The 18,796-nt window shown below is 40.2% G+C and overlaps 1 protein-coding gene across 3 annotated transcripts in view; it reads right to left on the bottom strand.

Annotated features, from left to right (window-relative positions):
* The window catches only part of znf609b (zinc finger protein 609b), a 59,748-nt gene that overhangs the window by 2,874 nt on the left and 38,078 nt on the right, over positions 1–18,796 (bottom strand). For 2 of the 3 annotated variants that reach the window (XM_052560975.1, XM_052560977.1), the window contains 6 exons: positions 17,192–17,417; positions 5,393–5,480; positions 2,877–5,184; positions 2,400–2,724; positions 1,522–1,887; positions 1,041–1,110 (listed from right to left, as the gene is read on the bottom strand). In XM_052560975.1, the coding sequence (XP_052416935.1) occupies positions 1,041–1,110; positions 1,522–1,887; positions 2,400–2,724; positions 2,877–5,184; positions 5,393–5,480; positions 17,192–17,417 (3,383 nt within the window). Of the gene's footprint in view, positions 1–1,031; positions 1,111–1,521; positions 1,888–2,399; positions 2,725–2,876; positions 5,185–5,392; positions 5,481–17,191; positions 17,418–18,796 lie in introns of all 3 variants that reach the window. The other variant, XM_052560976.1, reaches the window with a different exon arrangement.

Genomic DNA, 18,796 nt, shown 5'->3' with positions numbered 1-18,796 from the left:
CGGCCAGGAAACATACAAGTATCTTCTGTTGCTTACGAAGGGCAGAACTAAATGGAAAAAAAATTATATTTCAACAAAATAAGACAAATTTGGCCATCTTCATCGTGTTCAAAAGTTTTCACCCCCAGCTCTTAATGCATCTTGTTTCCTTCTGGAGCATCAGTGAATGTTTGAATCTTTTTTAATAACTGTGTTGGAGTGCCTCAAATGTCCTCAGTCTGAAAAGATGTATCTCAAAATCATAAAGTCACTGCTGGAAAGGGTTCAAATATGCAAAGATGCTGGAAAACTGAAGAATCTGCAGGACCTTAAAGATTTTTCTGAAGAACGCTGCTCAGTTTAACTGTTCAGAACAAACAAGGGACTCATGCACAACCATCACAAAACAGAAAGACAGTCAAGGATCATCAGGTAACAGAGCACAGTATTAAGAACCAAGGGTTCCCAAACTTTTGAGTGGGGTTATTTTAATAATTTCAGCATTTTTTTGTCTTGTGGACTAAATGTTAATATCTTTTGTGTACAATATCTTACTCAGGACAGTACTAAATAAAATAACATGCATTTAGTATAATCTCTCTTTTTTTTTGAAAATTACTCGCATTTTCTGCAAAGGGTGCCCAAACAATCAAGTCCCACTGTACATAAACTAAGAAAACAATTATATAATAAGTTATAAATACAAACATTGTTTTCATAATATATTTATCACTTTTTATCTTCCTGATGTTATTACAAGTTTCTCCACCAGAGGACACTATAGGCTTCTAAAGGGAAGTTGCTTTCCTAAAAACACTAGTAGTCTCAATCTAAGGGGCCTTAAATAATCATAATGCTCTAAAACAGATGGCAGTCTACAGAACCTTTAGAGAGAAGGGCCTCAAAGCAAGTGGAACAATTATAAATTTGTGCATCAAAAAAAGCTTTTAGATTACTCTATATGAAAGCAGAAATGGGGATATGCTTTCAACTACTATGCTCATCTTTCACTGCGATTTATGTGATTCACTCTTATCTTTGATTTCTCTTACCATTCTCACCTCCGTGCTGGTGGGTACATGGAAGGGGCTGAGGCTTGCTGACTGGCAACAATCGCTGACGATGAAAGGCCTGCAATTAAGGAACATATCCAGTAAAGATGTTGTTTACTCTCAGTTTTCTTTGTGGAATTGGCAGAGCTTTATAGCAATAATATATATTTTTATTTTTTTCCATAAACACATACGAGGCTTTTGAAATCTCATTAAGAGATGCCTGGTTCACATTACACCCCCCAAAACAATCTTTAACAAAATCTAATTCCAATTTGTCTAAAACAGAAAATAATTAATAGAAATGTCAATATTAAGATAATGTAATAATGCACACTATATTACTATATAATTATAAAATAAAGGTTTAATGTAATTAAATTATGAATTTCTGTCAACAATTTGTGATTACATATGACATCCTGTGCAACCATCTGAATTTAAATTTTTTATTTTATAAGCGAGTGTGTAAAAGTAGTAGACTGCTGACCTGTGGCATAAGACAGATCGTACTGTCCGGCTACAAGAGAATAGCCTAGGTGGTGATGGGGTGGCATTATGCGTTGAGAAGGAGAAGAACGAGGTCGATCTATTTCTCTCTCCCTCTCTCTCTCCCTCTCTCTTTCCCGTTCTCTGTCGCCTCCTCCTCGCTCCCTTTCATGGGAAGGCTTGTCGGCAACAGTGGGTGATTTGCTCTTGTACTGGTTGGCATGTTGGTGTAGTATGTCCAAGGCTTTGGATTCTGAAGCTGACTTGATGCTGACTGTGGGGCTGGAACGAGATTTCTCTCCCTCCTCTCCACTGCCCACTTTACTGCCATAAGGGGAGAAAGGGTATCCCGCTGGCAGATAGGACCCTAAAGATTAGAAGACCATAATGGTTTTCTACTTTGAAGAAATTATGCACTTTTTATGCACAAGGCTCAAAACATGCTTATGCAAGTACATGAATGCCAACACTTCTAGCCTCACACGTCATTGTGTTCCAAAATGCAATTAATAAAGCAGTGCAACTATGTGTCACATTTTCAGTGTTGCCACAAGGGGCACTATCATCATTAGTAGTTTTCTTTTTTAGTCAACAAAAAGAGGACATTCTTGCGGAGCTAGTTAAACTTGCCACATGTCTATAACTAGTTACCTGAGTAAAAACAACAATAAATTAACAAGCAGCAATATTTAAGTAAATGTTACTGCCGCAATAACCCAACATAAGATGTAATCCTTTTTGTAACGTGCATAGAGTATGTTGTTGGCCAATCCGTGCAAACCGATTGTTTTACTAGAAAGTGGGCACTTTGGTTTTTAAGAATAGTATGCTAATAATTTTATCTGAACATCACCAGTAAAATGTGATTATTAGTCTTACCTGGGTAGTTATGCATCATGACAGAGGACATGCCTCTGTATCCAGGATGGTTGGGATCGTAGCTTTGCCCAAAAGGATATCCATGCATGTAATGCAGGTAGGGTTGGTGCTGTGCTAAGGGGGAGCTGAAAGACATGTGAGCATTGGGCCGGGAATCTTTCCCACTGCTTCGCTGGTCCTCTGAGCTGGAAGGACACAAACCATCAGTTACATCTTTACTATCTTCTCTGGAGCTGCTGTCTTTTGGCCTTGGCCTGTCATCTTTGCCTTTTCGCTCACGCTCGCGGTCTCGGTCCTCATCTGGCGGTCTTTGACTGTCAGGGTACTGAAAACAGAAAGACATTAAAGTTAAGGTTTTGAGAGGTAATACATTTACCTTTAATAAATTGAGTTTTTCTATTACATTTTAACTTTTGGGTGAATTTTCCTCCAGCTTGCAAACTGTGCAGTCGTTCAAGAATCACATGTTTGCCTCACCTGTCTGTACCACATGGCTTGCTCCATACCCAGCCTGGCAGACTCCACACTTGCCTTTGAGTCATCCTTTCCATGATGGCCAGCTTCACTGAGCTTCATTTTAAGCCCCTCAGCCTGCTGTGGCTGCAGCTTGGTCTCCTCCCCTTTAGGGATGATGACTGACTTGGCAGGTTCGGAGGAAGTGTCTCTGTGTTTGCCAGGGGCCTGTGGCTTTCCCAGGTCTGAAAGGCTGGGGGCTTTTGTTAGGCCAGGAGGAACAGGGCTCTTATGTTTCCAGTCCTCCTTCATGGAGGCTTCCCTGTCCTTTACTCCTGAGTCAGGCTTTTTCTCAGCAGACCTATGCTGCTCAGATATGAGTCTTTGCCTTTCCTCATACTGCTGCCTGTAGGTTGGATTAGTGTTCATGAGGTGGTTGTGATAAACCTGATCTGAATATCCATATGGGGGAACGTAGTATTGGTTGTAGTAGAGTGGCTGCATGTACATGTTAGAGCGCTGCTGAATGACAGAGGGTTGCTGCTGGTGTGGCTGGCTTGAAGCGACCTCAGCTTTGCGCTCATCCTGTACGTCCACCTTCATCTTCTCCTCTGGCGATTCTTGCTCCTCTTCCTTCTTCAGTTTCAAAGCTTGCCCTTCTGGCAGAGGCCCACTAGCAGTGGCACCACCAGGGCTAGAATGGGTGTAACTGGGGGAGTAGTAGTTGTCATAGCTAGCATAATATGCAGATTCCTTAGAGGATGCCTGAGAGGGAAATAGTGCCTTCTTCGCACCGTCCCTTCCTGACTGATCTTCTGCTTTACCTTTGACCCCTTCCATTTTGCCTTCACCATCTTCCCCAGCATCAGATATGTCAGAGTATGCAGGGCTGTTTGTCTTTACCGAGGAGCTATCAGCCCCATTCTGGTTGACGGCGTGAAGAGGAGTGAGAGGCTGTCCACTGCTATCCACACGACTTGCCACCCCGATGGATGGACTGGGAGCATTATCTGTGAAGCTGTATATCTTATCCGCCTCTGCCTTCATGCTAGCAAGGCGGCTTTGATGAGGGTCTGAGGAGCCATTGAGATTGCCCTCACTCCTGCTTCCTGGGTCAGAGGACTCAGAGTATGGACTTTTCCCCTCTTCAGTTTTCCCACTCTTTCCTGGGAGCTTGGGACTGTCTGCATCCTTGCCCAAATCTTTCTTTTTCTTGTCCTTTTTCTTTTTGTCCTTGGAGCTGCTCAAAGCTGGATTAATCGGCGAAGAGTCCCCAGTCACGCCCAACTTAGATTGAATGCCTTTTAGCTGGGGACTCTTTGGGATGCCCTGCAACATGTTGGCCAACCCTGGAGGATGGTTGGGGCTTCCACCACTAAATGGTGTTGGCTGCAAAGAGTACATCTGCTGAGAAGGTAGGGATGGAGCCATGGGTCTGGAAGACTTTATGTTCTTCTGGGATTGCTTGTCAGACTTGACATTGCTGCTTGGCTTTTTGGACTTCCTGTCATCCATGCCGTCATTGCTAGCTTCATCAGCAGTGACGCAAGGCCCTTCCTCACAACCCTCCATAGGTGTGCCAGAAACATCTGTTTCAGCATCACCATTCTTTTTCTTTGACTTGGAGCCAAACTTTCCAGGAGATGGGGATGGACTTTGAGCATCAAAACCTCTACCTTTTGGTGTGACAGAACGTGCTGGGGAGAGAGAGCCTTTCTGTGTAATCGAAGCTCCATTGCAACTTCCTGGCTCTGGGTGGAGAGAGGATTCTTCCCCGTATTCGCTGTCCCCGTCCATGTCCAACTTAATATCATCATCATTATGAGCACGAGCCTGATGGTACTTCAGGCCATTGATGTGCTTGTACTTCTTGTTGCAATTGGGATGCGGGCAGTCAATCAGTACAGGTGAGGGACAGGTTCGGTCTAAAGGAGGAGGAAGGGACTCAGTTTTGATGATGGGAATTGGGAGTGCAGAGGAAGTCACTCCACCATTTGAATTTGTGCGCATACGCTTGTTGCCTTTAGAATCCTCAGAGCTAGAGTTTGGCTCCATGTCTGAAGCAGGCTTGTTCTTGCGCTTACTAGCTGAGGAGGGACTAGCTTTTATGTCCTCTGTGTTGCTATTGGGCGGAGTCCTGCGCTCAGAGGGGATTTGGCTTACACGCCGACCCTTGCTGTTGGAACTTGCTCTGGTCTTGTTGTTGTTGCTGCCTTTATTATCAGACGAGTTACTGTTCTCGGTGACTGGGGTGTTACTATTGGGTCGCATTCTTTTACCACGGCCACGTCCATTTCTCATTTCTAGGTCACTTGTGGGAGACTCGCAGAACCTTAAAGAAAAATAAAGATTGTCAAGTTTTTCCCCAATTACCATAATAATAATAATTTGGCAGTATTATTTTGATTATATTAAAGGATGTCAAGTGTCTTTAAAAATAAGCTTTTAATAATGTGTTACTAAGAAGAGGGGGCTGACAAACATTGACTAGTAACCTAGGAAGGAATATTTTATTTGATATTTTAAAGCGCTTCACGTGCCTTGGGGGAGCCCAGTCATGACGGGTACAATCCAAAAGTGTTCCGACGTATGTTTTGTTCCGCCAAGTAACATTTACCACCAACATACCTGTAAAACATGAAGAGGACACTTACTATAATGCAAGAATATCTCCATTATCTATACAGAGACTCAATGACACAGTAATACAGTAGAGTTATAATGTCATGAGCACTACTCATCTGGTTGCTTCTCCACCTCATTATCAATATTCCAAACACCGTCTTTGCAGAAGCAACAATTCCCATTTAAATAGTGCAAACGGAGGTTTTCTAAGGCCAGCACTCTCAAAGCAACCCTGCTATTTGTATGGTATACTTCATGATTACACCAGCTTAAAGCTGTAAGGAACAGAGTGTGTTGTTTTTGGGAGGAAAATGTTTGATGGTGTCCTCCATCTGACTTTGCAGTGCTGTGAGCCACCTCTGCAAATGGTTTAGCAATCGTGTGAAAACAGCTGAAGCAAATGAAAATGCTTGTATCTGGCAGTGATTCAGAGGTTTCACTGCAGAAGCTCAGACAGGTAAGTGCTGGATGATTCTGTGATTTTGCATTACCATAAATAGCAAGCAAAATCAATAACACATTACAATAATATGCCCTTAATAGGTAATGAAATTCAGAATAATATTGTGTAACATTGATAAGGCTTCAGTCACGCTAATAAATTAAAAATAATCTTCTACGTTGTTAAATTTTGTGAGTATACTGAAACTTCATTATACTACTTAGTATACTAAATTAAATTTTTTAAATAAAAATCTAATTAACAAAAAGATTATTCTGTAGAATATTGCTTTTTAAGAATGAGTGTCTTTTAGTCATTGTTTTTATTTATTAAATAAATAATAGGCCTAAATTTTGTTTTCCACCAAACATCATAGTGTGGGCCTTCAAATGTGAGAGCTGAATTCATCAACGTTCCTTTGAAAAATGTCAGTGGAGGTCATTCGAAGAGCACATTAGCGGGGGCCCCTTCCTATTTCACTTGCAGTCATTAGCGTTTCTCTGGCCACCTGTCTGAACCCAGGCTAAATGAGGCTAAATGGCTGGTATTTCACCTCTGATGCCCTTCAGTAGCCAAAGTGGAACAAACAGAAGCTTGACATCTTTACACTCTATTAAAAACAGCTCTATTGGTGTTTAAAAGGCTACAGCAGCTCTACATTGATTTGTCATGATTGTTTTTTTTGTTTTGTTTGCTGGGTAGGAGACCAGCTTAACCCAACTTAGACCAGAAAAATATCTTAGGCTGGTTTAAGTCCCCCCCCCCCCCCCCATCAAGTAAGGATAAAACAATTGCAAATATAACATATGGTTCATTATGAAAATATGATGGTTCATGGCTGATGTTACATAACTAAAGCCTGGTGATATTTTAAAAACAAGGGAGTTTCCATCCACAAACATTCAATTTCAATAAGAAATACATCAGCACACGAGAAAAAAAACAAAAAAAAAAAAACGGCACTTGTCCTAAGATTACATGGGTTCTTTAAAAGAACACGAGTCTGAAATCATCAGGAGGCAGGTTTGATTGAATTAAGATGCACTTTATTGACCTCTTTATTGACATATTGACCGAAATCCAAGAATAGCAAAGTACACAAATTCAAAGAGCAAAGGTAATGATGAAATCAACTATGTTGTCCTTTAAAGGTGCCATTGAATTCATTGCCACAAAATTTTAAATTGTTCTCTGATGTCCCCAGAGTGTGAATGTGAAGTTCTATTTCAAATTACCACACAGATCATTTTTTATAGCTTGCTGGAATTCCCACTTTTAGGGTATGAGCCCAATTGTGTTTGTCTCTTTTAAATGAAAATGAGCTGGTGCTCCCGCCTCTCGTTTAACTGATGGTGGGCGTGTTACTGATCCTCACATAGCTTTCACATGCAATTCTTAACTACCACATTCCTATTTACGATAAGTCTAGTAGCATGTGTTGTAGGGCTGAACGATATGGACAAAATTTCATATCTCGATTTTCATGCCAGATATCTCGATAGCGATAGGATATGACTACGTGTTCTTTTGCTAAGTACGACCTGCACAACATGTCACTCTGGTTTACATCATCTTTTCTGAATCCAAAATACTTCCAAATTATGGAAGATGATTTATGCTTTGGCACCAAGTCAGATTCTGCACCGCCACCGGCCGCATTATCTCCCGCACTCATTTCTTTCTTTCTAATGTATCCGCTGTCTCTGTACAGTGTGCATAGACGTTGGAACAGGGGGGGCTGGGGGGGCGGGTGGCCAGAGACAGGCGCGCTCAGAGCTAGTGCTGTCACTTTTGTGAAAAATCATTTTCGATTTTTAAGACATAAGGTGTTCATTGAATCGATTGTTTCCTTTTTCAACGTCAAATAACGGACGAACGTAAAGAGAGCGCTGGAAACGCAAGTCAGCAATATTTCTTATTTATTGGCATGAACTTTCGTGAAGAATAACAAATAGCAACAGAAGTGCAACATTCTCGAAAAAATATGCAGAGGGGACGGCTGCCATAACAAAAGAAAAACATCACTGCAGGCTTTACTTATGATTTAGGCAATTCAAAAATCTCCAAGATTATTTTTTAACAATGATTCAATCCATTTAAAAAAACTGTTCAAAAAATGAAACTTTAAATGGACTTGAGAACAGGCCATGTGTGTTTTTTTATTGAACGTAACCGACACTAGGTAGGCATATTGTAATGCGCAAAAAGGCGCAAAATAAGGCCATTACAAATTCATTGGACAGGAAAACAAGTCGATCAACATTTTCGGAGTCCAAAGCAGAGCGTTTTTTATTCACTATATGTCCAGCTGTTGAGAAGACACGCTCCGACCGCACTGATGTCCCAGGGACACTCGGGTACAGATGCATAAGGTGAGGGTATTACTGCCAATTTCCACCACAAAAGCCGGTCGCTCTCAGCTTGCAATGGTCCTTTTCATAACTCATAACTCGTCTACTGCGCCGCGAGACCTCCAGACGCGCGTAAACGCATCTTTACATTGAAATCATTTGCGCCAGACGAAGAGGTCGTGCAAACAGCTCAACAAATGCGATCGTTATAAAGGTGTTTAAACAACAATATACTTCCACTTGCATGTATTCGGAATATCAGATATTTCATGCCATAAATAACACATTTGTGAATATTCTGAATAAAAAAGGAAAAATGATATAAAAGCAGATCATCATTCATTCAGCGCTGTTGCTGCTGCAGTGTGTCACGTGACAAGCAATGACGTGCCACCATGGAAACGCCACCCCCCTCTCACAATATAGTTCCCACGTCCCTGGTAGTGTGTGCGCTCTGGCTTTAGTGGTGCATTCAAGGGCACTCGTAAAACTGATGTTTGTTGTGACTGCCAGAGTTGTATGTAGGGCGAGCGCGGAGAGGGGAAATCTATATCGTCTATATCGTTGCTTTTTTCGATATTAATATCTTGAAGGTTCATATCTAGATATAGATACGATAACGATATATCGCTCAGCCCTAATGTGAAGGCAGCATTAGTAAAAATAGGCAGAAAAAATGGTAGCTTTAGCAACATTAACCTTAAAGAGAGCCCACAAGCTCTTTTGGAAAACAAAATATGCGACGTGATGCTTACTTTGTCTGGACGTTTGCACATGAAGCATTGGTATCGATCCCTCTTTCAGAAGCAATTCAGAACACAACTGTGTTCAAACACCTTATAAAAGTGATTTTTGCATTCTATGGCACCTTAAAACCAACAGCTAATTCAGGCAATAAAACAACACATTGATCCAATAGCTTGTTGAGGTGGCCCTGGAAAGAGGGTTGAATCAGGATACTGGCATATGAGCCTTGCTGTTTGGCACGACTGTGTTTGCTGGCATCAAGCTCTTCATAGTCTGTGGGTGAGGGCTTTCTGGGCTCTACTTCAAGAGCAATAAACTTTCAGAAGATTTAGGGCTGACATTTGGAGGCATCAGCATGAACGGCTTGTGAGAGTAGATGCCACACCAACACGACCCTGGACTGCTTCCAGCGTCCTGCAGAGGGGATTTGTGTCAGAGTGATGCCTAGAAATATTGCTTCAATCTGCCTCTGACTGTTTCATCATGAACTGAGAGCTGTCTGCCCTTAACCTCCTACCATTCTGAGATTCACGGACTGGGCTGAAACATGAGCAAGTCAATATGTCCATCCGCAAATAAAAGGTTGCAGTACACTAGATAAGATTTCCACACTGGGCTTTGGCTGAAATAAAGCACCTCACTGCTGATTTGAGGAAGTCGTGAGAGGACACTGCGACTCAGCAACAACTTCATCTGCAATAAGTCATGGAAGATGGATGCTGTGTTCTAAAGCTCAGCGAGCTTCCTAGGCAACATTTGTTGTTTTACTAGGTGCACTCCTGACACAAATGCAACTCTAAATTATGCTCCCTACAAGATGCCTTGCTTTTGGCCAAATTCTAATGCATCTTTAATGGAGGCAACAAATTATGCAATGCAATGAATTTCATCTAAAATGGAGGATTGTGTCTTGGGAACGGTAAAGTATTTTATTAATTACATGAAAGTAATGATTACTTAGTGCAATAAAACATGCACAATCATTTTTGTTGTTTTTGCTTGTTTGTTTTTAGGTTACTGGGTCCTTCGCTTAGAACCATGATAAATTCAAACCAGAAATGGTACAAGGAGGAGACTGATCACTCAGAGACCAATGAATAGGAGATAACATAGTACAGCTGCTACATAAATTGAAGTCCCGGCAATTGTCTTTGATAGTTTATTTAATCCAGCACACGCCAACTTGAAAGCCATGTGATGAGCTAGAGAAGATAAATCTATGATCCCATTGTTGTCCGATTTTATTACAGATTCATAATATGCTATAGAAATACAACCTTGCAATCTTCAGTTCAATTGAGTTAGAGATGAACATGTCTGCCTATTGCCTACATAGAAAACAGGTTTTGAACAAAGCTGGAAAATCAATGTATTGCTGTAGGATTATTGTTTGAACTGTCTTACAGGCTACACACACTATGATTAGTGATAGATAAATAGCATGGCAGTATTGTGGGGATTCTAGATATAGGCCAGCAGCTCTGCATATTTTAGGTGTCTCATTTCTAACCACTTTGGATCTTAGAGCAGTCTTCTAACAAGTTAATGAGTTAAATTAGGTGCGCTAAATAAGGACGATCCAAAATAAGAAATGTACTGGCAGCCACTGTAATGATTCCAAACAAGCCAACTGAGTCCTCAATCCTTCAAGTAAAGCTGGAAAGATCGCATTTAAGAATTGAATGCATGTGATTGTGACCACAAATTTGTACATTTACAAAAATTTGTAAAAAATGTTTTAAGCCCTGCGTTCCCAACTTTCGAGTCATGTCAGTTAGCAAACATGTTGGATGCAATGGATGCAGCATCTGTATTAATGGCGAATTTGTTACAAATAAATTTGTTTTTCCATTTAAAATAAAACTAACTGGCATATACCAAATACCACTGTATTGAACAACCATAAGGGAATATGTTAAATTTGCAGCACGTTCATACATTTAATAAAAATGAAGCAAAAACACACCTGATGTTTATTAATTCATCTTTTTCTGGATTTAAAAAAAGATTCTTGTTGAATTTTATGCAGAAAAGGCACATCAGAAATTAGTTATTAGAATTAGTTATCAGTTATTAGAAAACACCTGTTGTCGTAATTACGACTTCCCAACTCTGAGTACTTGAACAAAGCAATAGATATTTACATCAACTCTTATCACATTTATAACTTTTAACAAACTTCAAAACCTTCATCATCAGATGTGATTTGATTAGAGTTGGATCTGAACTCTGCAGTAAGGCAGATCATTGCCATAGAGATTCAAAACCAAAATAAACATAACACATTAGCAGCCATAGGATTTAGGAAGTGTGGGTGGACTGTCTGCAATGTCTTTAAGAGAGTGCAACACAGTGGAAAGACATCTCAAAGTGGTAGAGAGATGTGTTCCCTGCCACGGGATCTAGCTGCTCTACTTTCCACCCACACAAAGTGTCACCATGATACAGATCTGTCCATACACCCCGATGAGAAAAAATAACCGATCAAAAGGAGAGATGCACACCAGTGGAACCATCCAAAAAAGTGTGAGAGAGGGTGAAGAAAACACCTGCACACCAATGGTTCCCTGTGTAGGAGCAGATGATTGGAGCCCTGTGTTTGGGAGCCATCCTGCATAAATATTGAGCTGATCTTGTGGAAGTGTGGCACTGGTTGGGCAAGGCTATGAATGGCCACATGAACGGTCTTGTTTTACTTTCCTTCTTGACCCTTCAACTACATTCCCTCTCCATGTCAGACACACACACACACACACGAGTGGCCACAGAGGAGCAGGGTGAATCAGACACACTGTGCCCATGGCAAGAGGAATAGAAAACACTTAGACAGCCAATGTGCTCTGAATGTTGATGAGGCAGCCCTTTATATGGCGGCACTGGGAGGATGGCAGCAGGCAAAGTGTGGGCGGTACATACTCAACTGCCTACCCATAGCATGGATATGCTCTCATTTAGGGATTTGAGGGACATTTTTCCTTTTCGTGCTCAACAATCAAGACAGAGGATGTGGAGAGCAAAACACACTGACATTTCTCCAGTGGGCTATGATTAACTAGGATTAAAATAAATAAATAAATAATAAATCAAACAGAATCTGGACAAATCAGTTAGAAGAAATTAATCTGCAAGCGTAAGGCACCATGTTACTGCTCTGGTTAAGAAGCTGTTAACAGAACAAAGGGCCTGAAATCATTAGGAGGAGGTGTTTTCAGCTAAGATATATAGGATAGATGTACTTTATTGATTCAAATCAGCAAGATACTAATATGTAAATGAGGACAGGAGCAAATCATTTTGGTAATTGTGTACTGTAAGGACTGCTCTTATAATTACTCTTGAACAAGCAAGATTATTTATGTAAATACAATATTTATTGCATTTGTAATTTAAAGTTTAAACAAATCACATTTTAACTTAATTATAAATTAATCATTACTTTATTTAAAAATGAATCATAACTAGACTTTTGGTTGGGCAGCGAAGCAACATGGCAGGTTAAGCTGCGAGCTCCCTCAAGTCCGTTTTAAAGCTCTGCTAAACTCAATTTATACTCATTGGTAATTTATGTGTGCTCAGAGAGGAGCGGAGGGACAAAATCTAAAGCTAAAAGAAACCCCGAAGAGCAAGGCAAATACTGTAATCGAACAGAGACAGATAACATACAAGGAGTAGAAGATGGCGATCAGAAAACTACAGACTACACGCAGGTTTAAACTGTGCAAGTAAGCAGATAGAGCGAGTTGAAAGTGGAGCTCAAAACATTTAAAGATGAATTTAAGATGTAAATTAGAGGAAATTAAGGAGGACATAAATAAAAAAGGCACTAACAACACAAGAAATAAAGGAACAAAATGCAAAGGTTGAGGCTACTCTGTCTAATGTTGAGGAAATGGAGTGATGGAGCTCTAAGACCAATGGCCTACTCAGGGCCGCTGCTGGCCAAATGGGTGCCCTAAGCAGAATAGTTTTGTTGTGCCCCCTCCTTCCAAAAAAAAAAAAAAACTATTATTAGGGGTTAAAATAAAGCTTTAATAAAAAAAAGTTAATAAATTGTGTTATTTATAAATTACAATTGTAGCTCTAGGCAGTTACCTATGGTTATGATTTAATTTTATAGTCTCAAGCATTCAGAAATCACACAAAATAAAATTAAGCAGTTTCACTATAATAAACCCATGGATAATTTTGGTACGGGCTGTGATGTCCACATGTTTTTTTGTTGAAATATTTAAAGAGGCTGAGGCATTCCTAATGCAATTGGGTGACCAAAAATGTAAAATTAAGTGGACATTTGAATTCAATGTTTGGTCAATTTTAAACAAGGATCTGATCATCCTGTAAGTGTAACAACAGCAATTATCAGGCCTTGGGTGCCATTTGCAGGCATTTAATGCAAATTGTTTTTTTTTCGTATTAGCTACATTATGTATTTTAACGGTGTTATTCAATGAAACCATATGCTTATTATTTACTAATCATTATTGTCTAATTGTTTTTATATAACACATTTTAAATCTAAAATATTAAGTCAGATGCGTTGTTGGTGGTGGTGAAATTATTACTGACATTAAAACACATTACTAACGTCAACAGTCAAAAATGTATCACAGGATTATGAATGTAATTACCTGAAAGTGATGCTCGGGTGTCATCTTGGCCTTTTGTATAATTTTTTTTTTCTCTGCGCCAGACTGCGCTGATATTTTTTCTCTGATATAGCCTAGTTGTCCATTAATTATGATGATCATTTGTATTCAGCCGCAAACATGAGGTGAGAGCAGGCATTGATGCTGAATGGCATGTCACGTGTGCTAATACTGCGTTCATTATAAAATACATACATATAATATATTAATGCTTAGATTTATATTTATGTATATGTTAATATTAGTGTAGAGCAAAAGTTTTTTTTCTTTTTTTTGAGCAACTGGGATGGTGCCTCCCAGCAGTTGGTGCCCTAAGCAAACTGTGTACTATGCGAATAGGGAGCGTCAGTACTGGGCCTACTACAGGATTTAATACAAGAACACAAAAAGATGATGGAATAACTGACTGACCACGAGTGGTGGTCCAGAAGGAATAACTTGCACATTTTTGGAGTGCCAGAGGATGCAGAGAAGGAGTCTGTTATTCAGTTTGTTAAAGAACTCATCCAGAAGGAACTCAACATTGACACAGACTGTCAAATTCAGCAGGCCCACAGGGCTCTGGCACCAAAGCCTAAAGCAGATCAAACCCCGAAGGGTGAAGAAGAACATAATCACACTCAAAGAGTGAAGAGTTTTCTTCGTTCATGATTACCCTTTGGCTGTGGTTCAGCAACGAAAGTCGTATGTTAAAGCCAAGACAATCCTGAAAGAAGCGGGGATACTCTTTCAGACCCCATTTACTAAGATGATGGTCCACTGGGATAATGGAATAAAAAAATGTACAATGAAGCGAAAGAAGTGGAGGAACATCTGCATGATAGAGGATATAAAGTGGCTGATTCCAAAGATGCAGATGGCCCCACAAAGTTACTGGAATGACTCAAGGCAAGGAAAAGTGGGAAAAGTTTGAAAGAAACAAATTAATATTTTAATCTCTAAATTACGCAGTAATTTGTGGATTAATGCTTACTGGGGACCGTTAAAACGATTCAGTCCGATTTGGTGAACTGGTTCAACCGGTTCACTAAGAAGAACGATTAAATCCAACGATTAGTTCCCGATCCAGACATCACTAGTACAAAGGGAAGATATATTGATACGTAGTGTATTAAATCTGTGCATTAGTTTGTTGAGCCTTTTCTTTGAACAGTTACTGTGCGCTCTTGAAGAGAGTTTCATCGTTTTGACTGTAGTAACCGAACAAAACACAGTTTGATTGCTGAAGCGAGGATGACAGACAACCGCAGTGGAAATTAGAGTTTATGTGAACTTGAATTTAATGACTTCAATATTAATCTGTACCACACACTGAACTATGGAACAGCTTCAGAACACTTGAAATGTGTCCACGAAAATGTGTTGGTGCTTTATAATGCTTTTGTGTATACATGTATGCATTATAAATATATGAATTTAAAAATAAATATTTGTAGTAGATAAGAACACTTTTACGTGGCATGCTATTTAAAAGGGGTCATGAACTGAGAAACGAACATTTCATTTATCTTTTCACATATAAGAGGCTATTACACTAAAAACATCCTGTAAGTTTTAGAACGCCAAACTTTCTCATAAATCTAAAAACATTATTTTGAAGCCAGTCTGCTAAACAACAGGTTGTGGAATTTACAACTCCATAATGTAAAATTATGGCTTAAGACCAACTCCGCAGAAGATGATCAATGCCAACTTCTACATCACTGTCTGTTTAGCCCCGCCCTCCAATTTGCGTGTTTCCAAAGCCCCTTTCACACTGCCATTCCGGCAAATACACGGGTAAAGTGTTCCGGCAATTGTTCCCGGGTCGCAAGATTTTGCACTTTCACACTGCCAGTGATTACCCGGGATATGTGCGTGCTTTCACAAACAACCCTTGAAGATCCTGTAACGACACGTGACATCAGGGTGTGACGTGTAATGTACGAGTCGAAAATGTTAGGTATGTTATACTTACACTGAAGCAAGCAAACTATCTCGACGTCAGCGCTGAAAGTGAGGAACTAATTGATTTCTGCTTCATTACAGTTTGCACATATTTTTTTGACGCGAACATTGATCTTCCTTCAAAACAGCAGGTAAAAGAGTCGCGCGATAAGTGCGTCATCACTTCGACACGGCATTAGATCTGGCTTTTGTTCACACAGCGCTCATCCTGGGTTGAACCCGGCAATGTTACTAGGTCCCCAAACCTGGTTCAATGCCAGAATCAATCCCGGGACGTGGTTCCCGGCAATATGCCGGGTCCGATGTGCAGTGTGAAAGGGGCTCAAGAGAGACGAAGGCACAGGTTTACACAGAAACCAAGTGATAAAGATGTCTCTGAAGACCTGATGCTGTGCAGGGCCAAACTGTGGAAAAACAAAGTCTTTGCCTTATTTCTGATCCAAATGCAAGGAAAGAGTGAATGAACTTCATTTTTAATGAAGATCTAGACCCTGTCAGTAAGAACTTGGTCCTTGGTTTGCTTCATTTAACGGTTTACTTAATTTTACCATTTACAAACGAGGCACAATTTGACGCAGGATTTCAGAAAGATTGAAACTAAAAGACGATGTTGTGCCGACTATATTGGATCTGGCAGTAATGTCGCAACACAAGTGTGAGTAACTGTTTTTATTAGGTGATCACTATTGGCACTTGACAGTTCTTTGAATAAATAGCAAAACAATTTCACTTGAATAATGACCAGTAATGTGAACTAAGTAGATGGCTTAGCAAAACAGACAGACTCCTGAACCCATCATGTTCCAAACACGGACTCAAAACAGTTTTTGTTTCCCCAGGACTTTAAACTGGACCATCTCAGTAACTGTGTTGTTCTTCTATCAGAAAAACTTGCTGGAGGTTGACAGATAGGACACTTTAAACATATAATTCTGTGAATAGCATTTTGATTCAGGAAACAAAAATCATTTTCTGCTTCTCTTAATTGGTTCCTTTATTGCTTAGATTTTTTTTTTTTTACTAATTAATTAAAATGGGGAGTTAACAATTGGATCTTTGACCCAAATCAGTTTTTTTCATGTTTGGATCTCCTTTTTATCCACCCAAACAAAGTTACTTGCTTGTATGCCTACAAAATATGATTGACTTGTTTTTCATCATTCCGCTTGGAAACTCTGTTTCTGTGTTGATACAATGAGCTCTGAGGAACAACAAATCACTGTGGCAAGTTAGTTTCCAGAAATTTGTTGGAGTGAACTAGATATCTATGAGCATAAATGCAGTATTTCAAGTTAAGTCTTAAAATGTAATATTTCTGGATGGACACAAATTCAGATCTATTGAAATCTATACAATTGTATTACATTTTCTTTACAACCAATCATGGCCACTATGTAGGAATGTATTATTTATTTATTATCCCTGGCTTGGCTGTTTTACGTGTCAATCAGAATGCCTCTTCCTCGTAACCACATTGGCCATTGGCCAGACTTTTTTCACAGGTTCAATCAAAAGTCTGTCTGCTGAACATCTGTAACCTCAGCTTATATCACAAGCTCTTACCGCAGTATATTTTCTTACCGTCCTCAGTTTCTTGCCACACAATGCCCTCCAGGTTGACACTGGTGCCCGGCTCACAGGGTCCCAGGCACTCTGGCTCAGTGGACAGGGCCACATCAGATGTGTTGACAGCCACCGAGCGCGTTCGCACCATTAGCTGCTCACAAGGTGAGGCGATGTCACTGTTTCCCATAGAGGCGAGGAGGTGAAGCGGCGGTGGGGCTGGGGTGGAGACCGGAGACTCCATCTGAAGAAAAAAACAGCAAGAAAGAGACAAAAACAAGGAAAATAAGGGCTGGTTGATCTCTGACAGAAAATATTTTCTGGAGAATATCTGCACATGCCCTTAAGGTGGACTATTTTATGAAGGCTGTTACAGAGAGGTCCTGACCTGCACCCTGCTGGACAGTGGAGCTCATTAAGAGTCAGTGATGTTTTGAGCTACTTAAGCCTCACTCCAGGGAAACAGGGCCCACACAGCATGCTCAATGACACCACATCATCTCACCGAGTGAACACAGGCTTGTTTATTCAATTAAGAGCCTGTAGCTGGGCGGTCAGGCGCTCTAATTGACCCTACCTGCATCCAGGGGCCATGATGGACACCAGCCAAGAAAACAGACAGAAATAGTCCAGTATGAATAGGGCATGCTGGTTCACATGGCAGAAAAAGTTCACTTGGTGGCCATCATGGTATTTTCCTATGAGGGATCTGTCACCAGTGTTGGGTATAGTTACTTTGGAAAGTAGTTAGTTAGGTTACAACGTTACCATCAATTAAAAGTAATCAGTTATGATACAGCGTTACCTATTCATAAAAGTAACGCGTTAGAGTACTCATGCGTTACCAAAAATTAAAAGACGTTTGCAGCGGCTCACACACGACAGACATAGCCCCCGGCCCCTTTAAATGCACATAGAAGTCGTGACTCCCGACAATGAATAACGTCAGTCATCCGACTAAATTAACACAGCAGGATAACAATAACAGGAAAGACAGTCAGCAATCGGCTATTCCACATGGCGTTTTATTTATTTATTATCACAGAACATATTATTAATCAAAATTCGCACCTAACGTAACCAAGTATGCTTACTTGTAAACACAACCTTAAACAGGCTTGCAGATTTAAATCCATTTAAAAATGATGAACAACCAGCCAGCCAATGATCTAACAGAAATTAACAGCTGCCTGTCAAACAAAAATGATAACAAACCGAATTAAATCCTTCACTGCCACACAGGCAAATGACAAATCGCTTAATAGCCGAACTAATTATTATTAAAGTGTCACTCACAGTCACAAGCCTAAATTCGCTTTAACACAGTCCTCTTACATTTACTCTTCAAAGTAGTGATTAAAACGTTGCGTTAAATTTGAGGTAGAATTTTTGGCGACAGAAGCTTTTCACCAAAGCAGAGCGTGCATTTTACCGTTATGTTCTTTTCTTTTTCGTTGACAAATTGAAAATAATGTGCGTACTTCCATAAACCAAACGCTGTCCTCTCTGCTATCTTGCCGGGAGTTCGAAAAAAAAAAAAAACCCCACACACACACAGGGTCAGGCGCAGGGCACAGACGCATCACAGCCATTGACTTTACGATCACAGAGCTTCGGCTCCGC

Source organism: Carassius gibelio, chromosome B7 (assembly GCF_023724105.1).
Source record: "Carassius gibelio isolate Cgi1373 ecotype wild population from Czech Republic chromosome B7, carGib1.2-hapl.c, whole genome shotgun sequence".
In the NCBI taxonomy this organism is placed as follows: Eukaryota; Metazoa; Chordata; class Actinopteri; order Cypriniformes; family Cyprinidae; genus Carassius; species Carassius gibelio.
The sequence above is the reverse complement of the archived record's forward strand: the minus strand, read 5'-3'. Positions and strand labels throughout refer to the sequence as shown.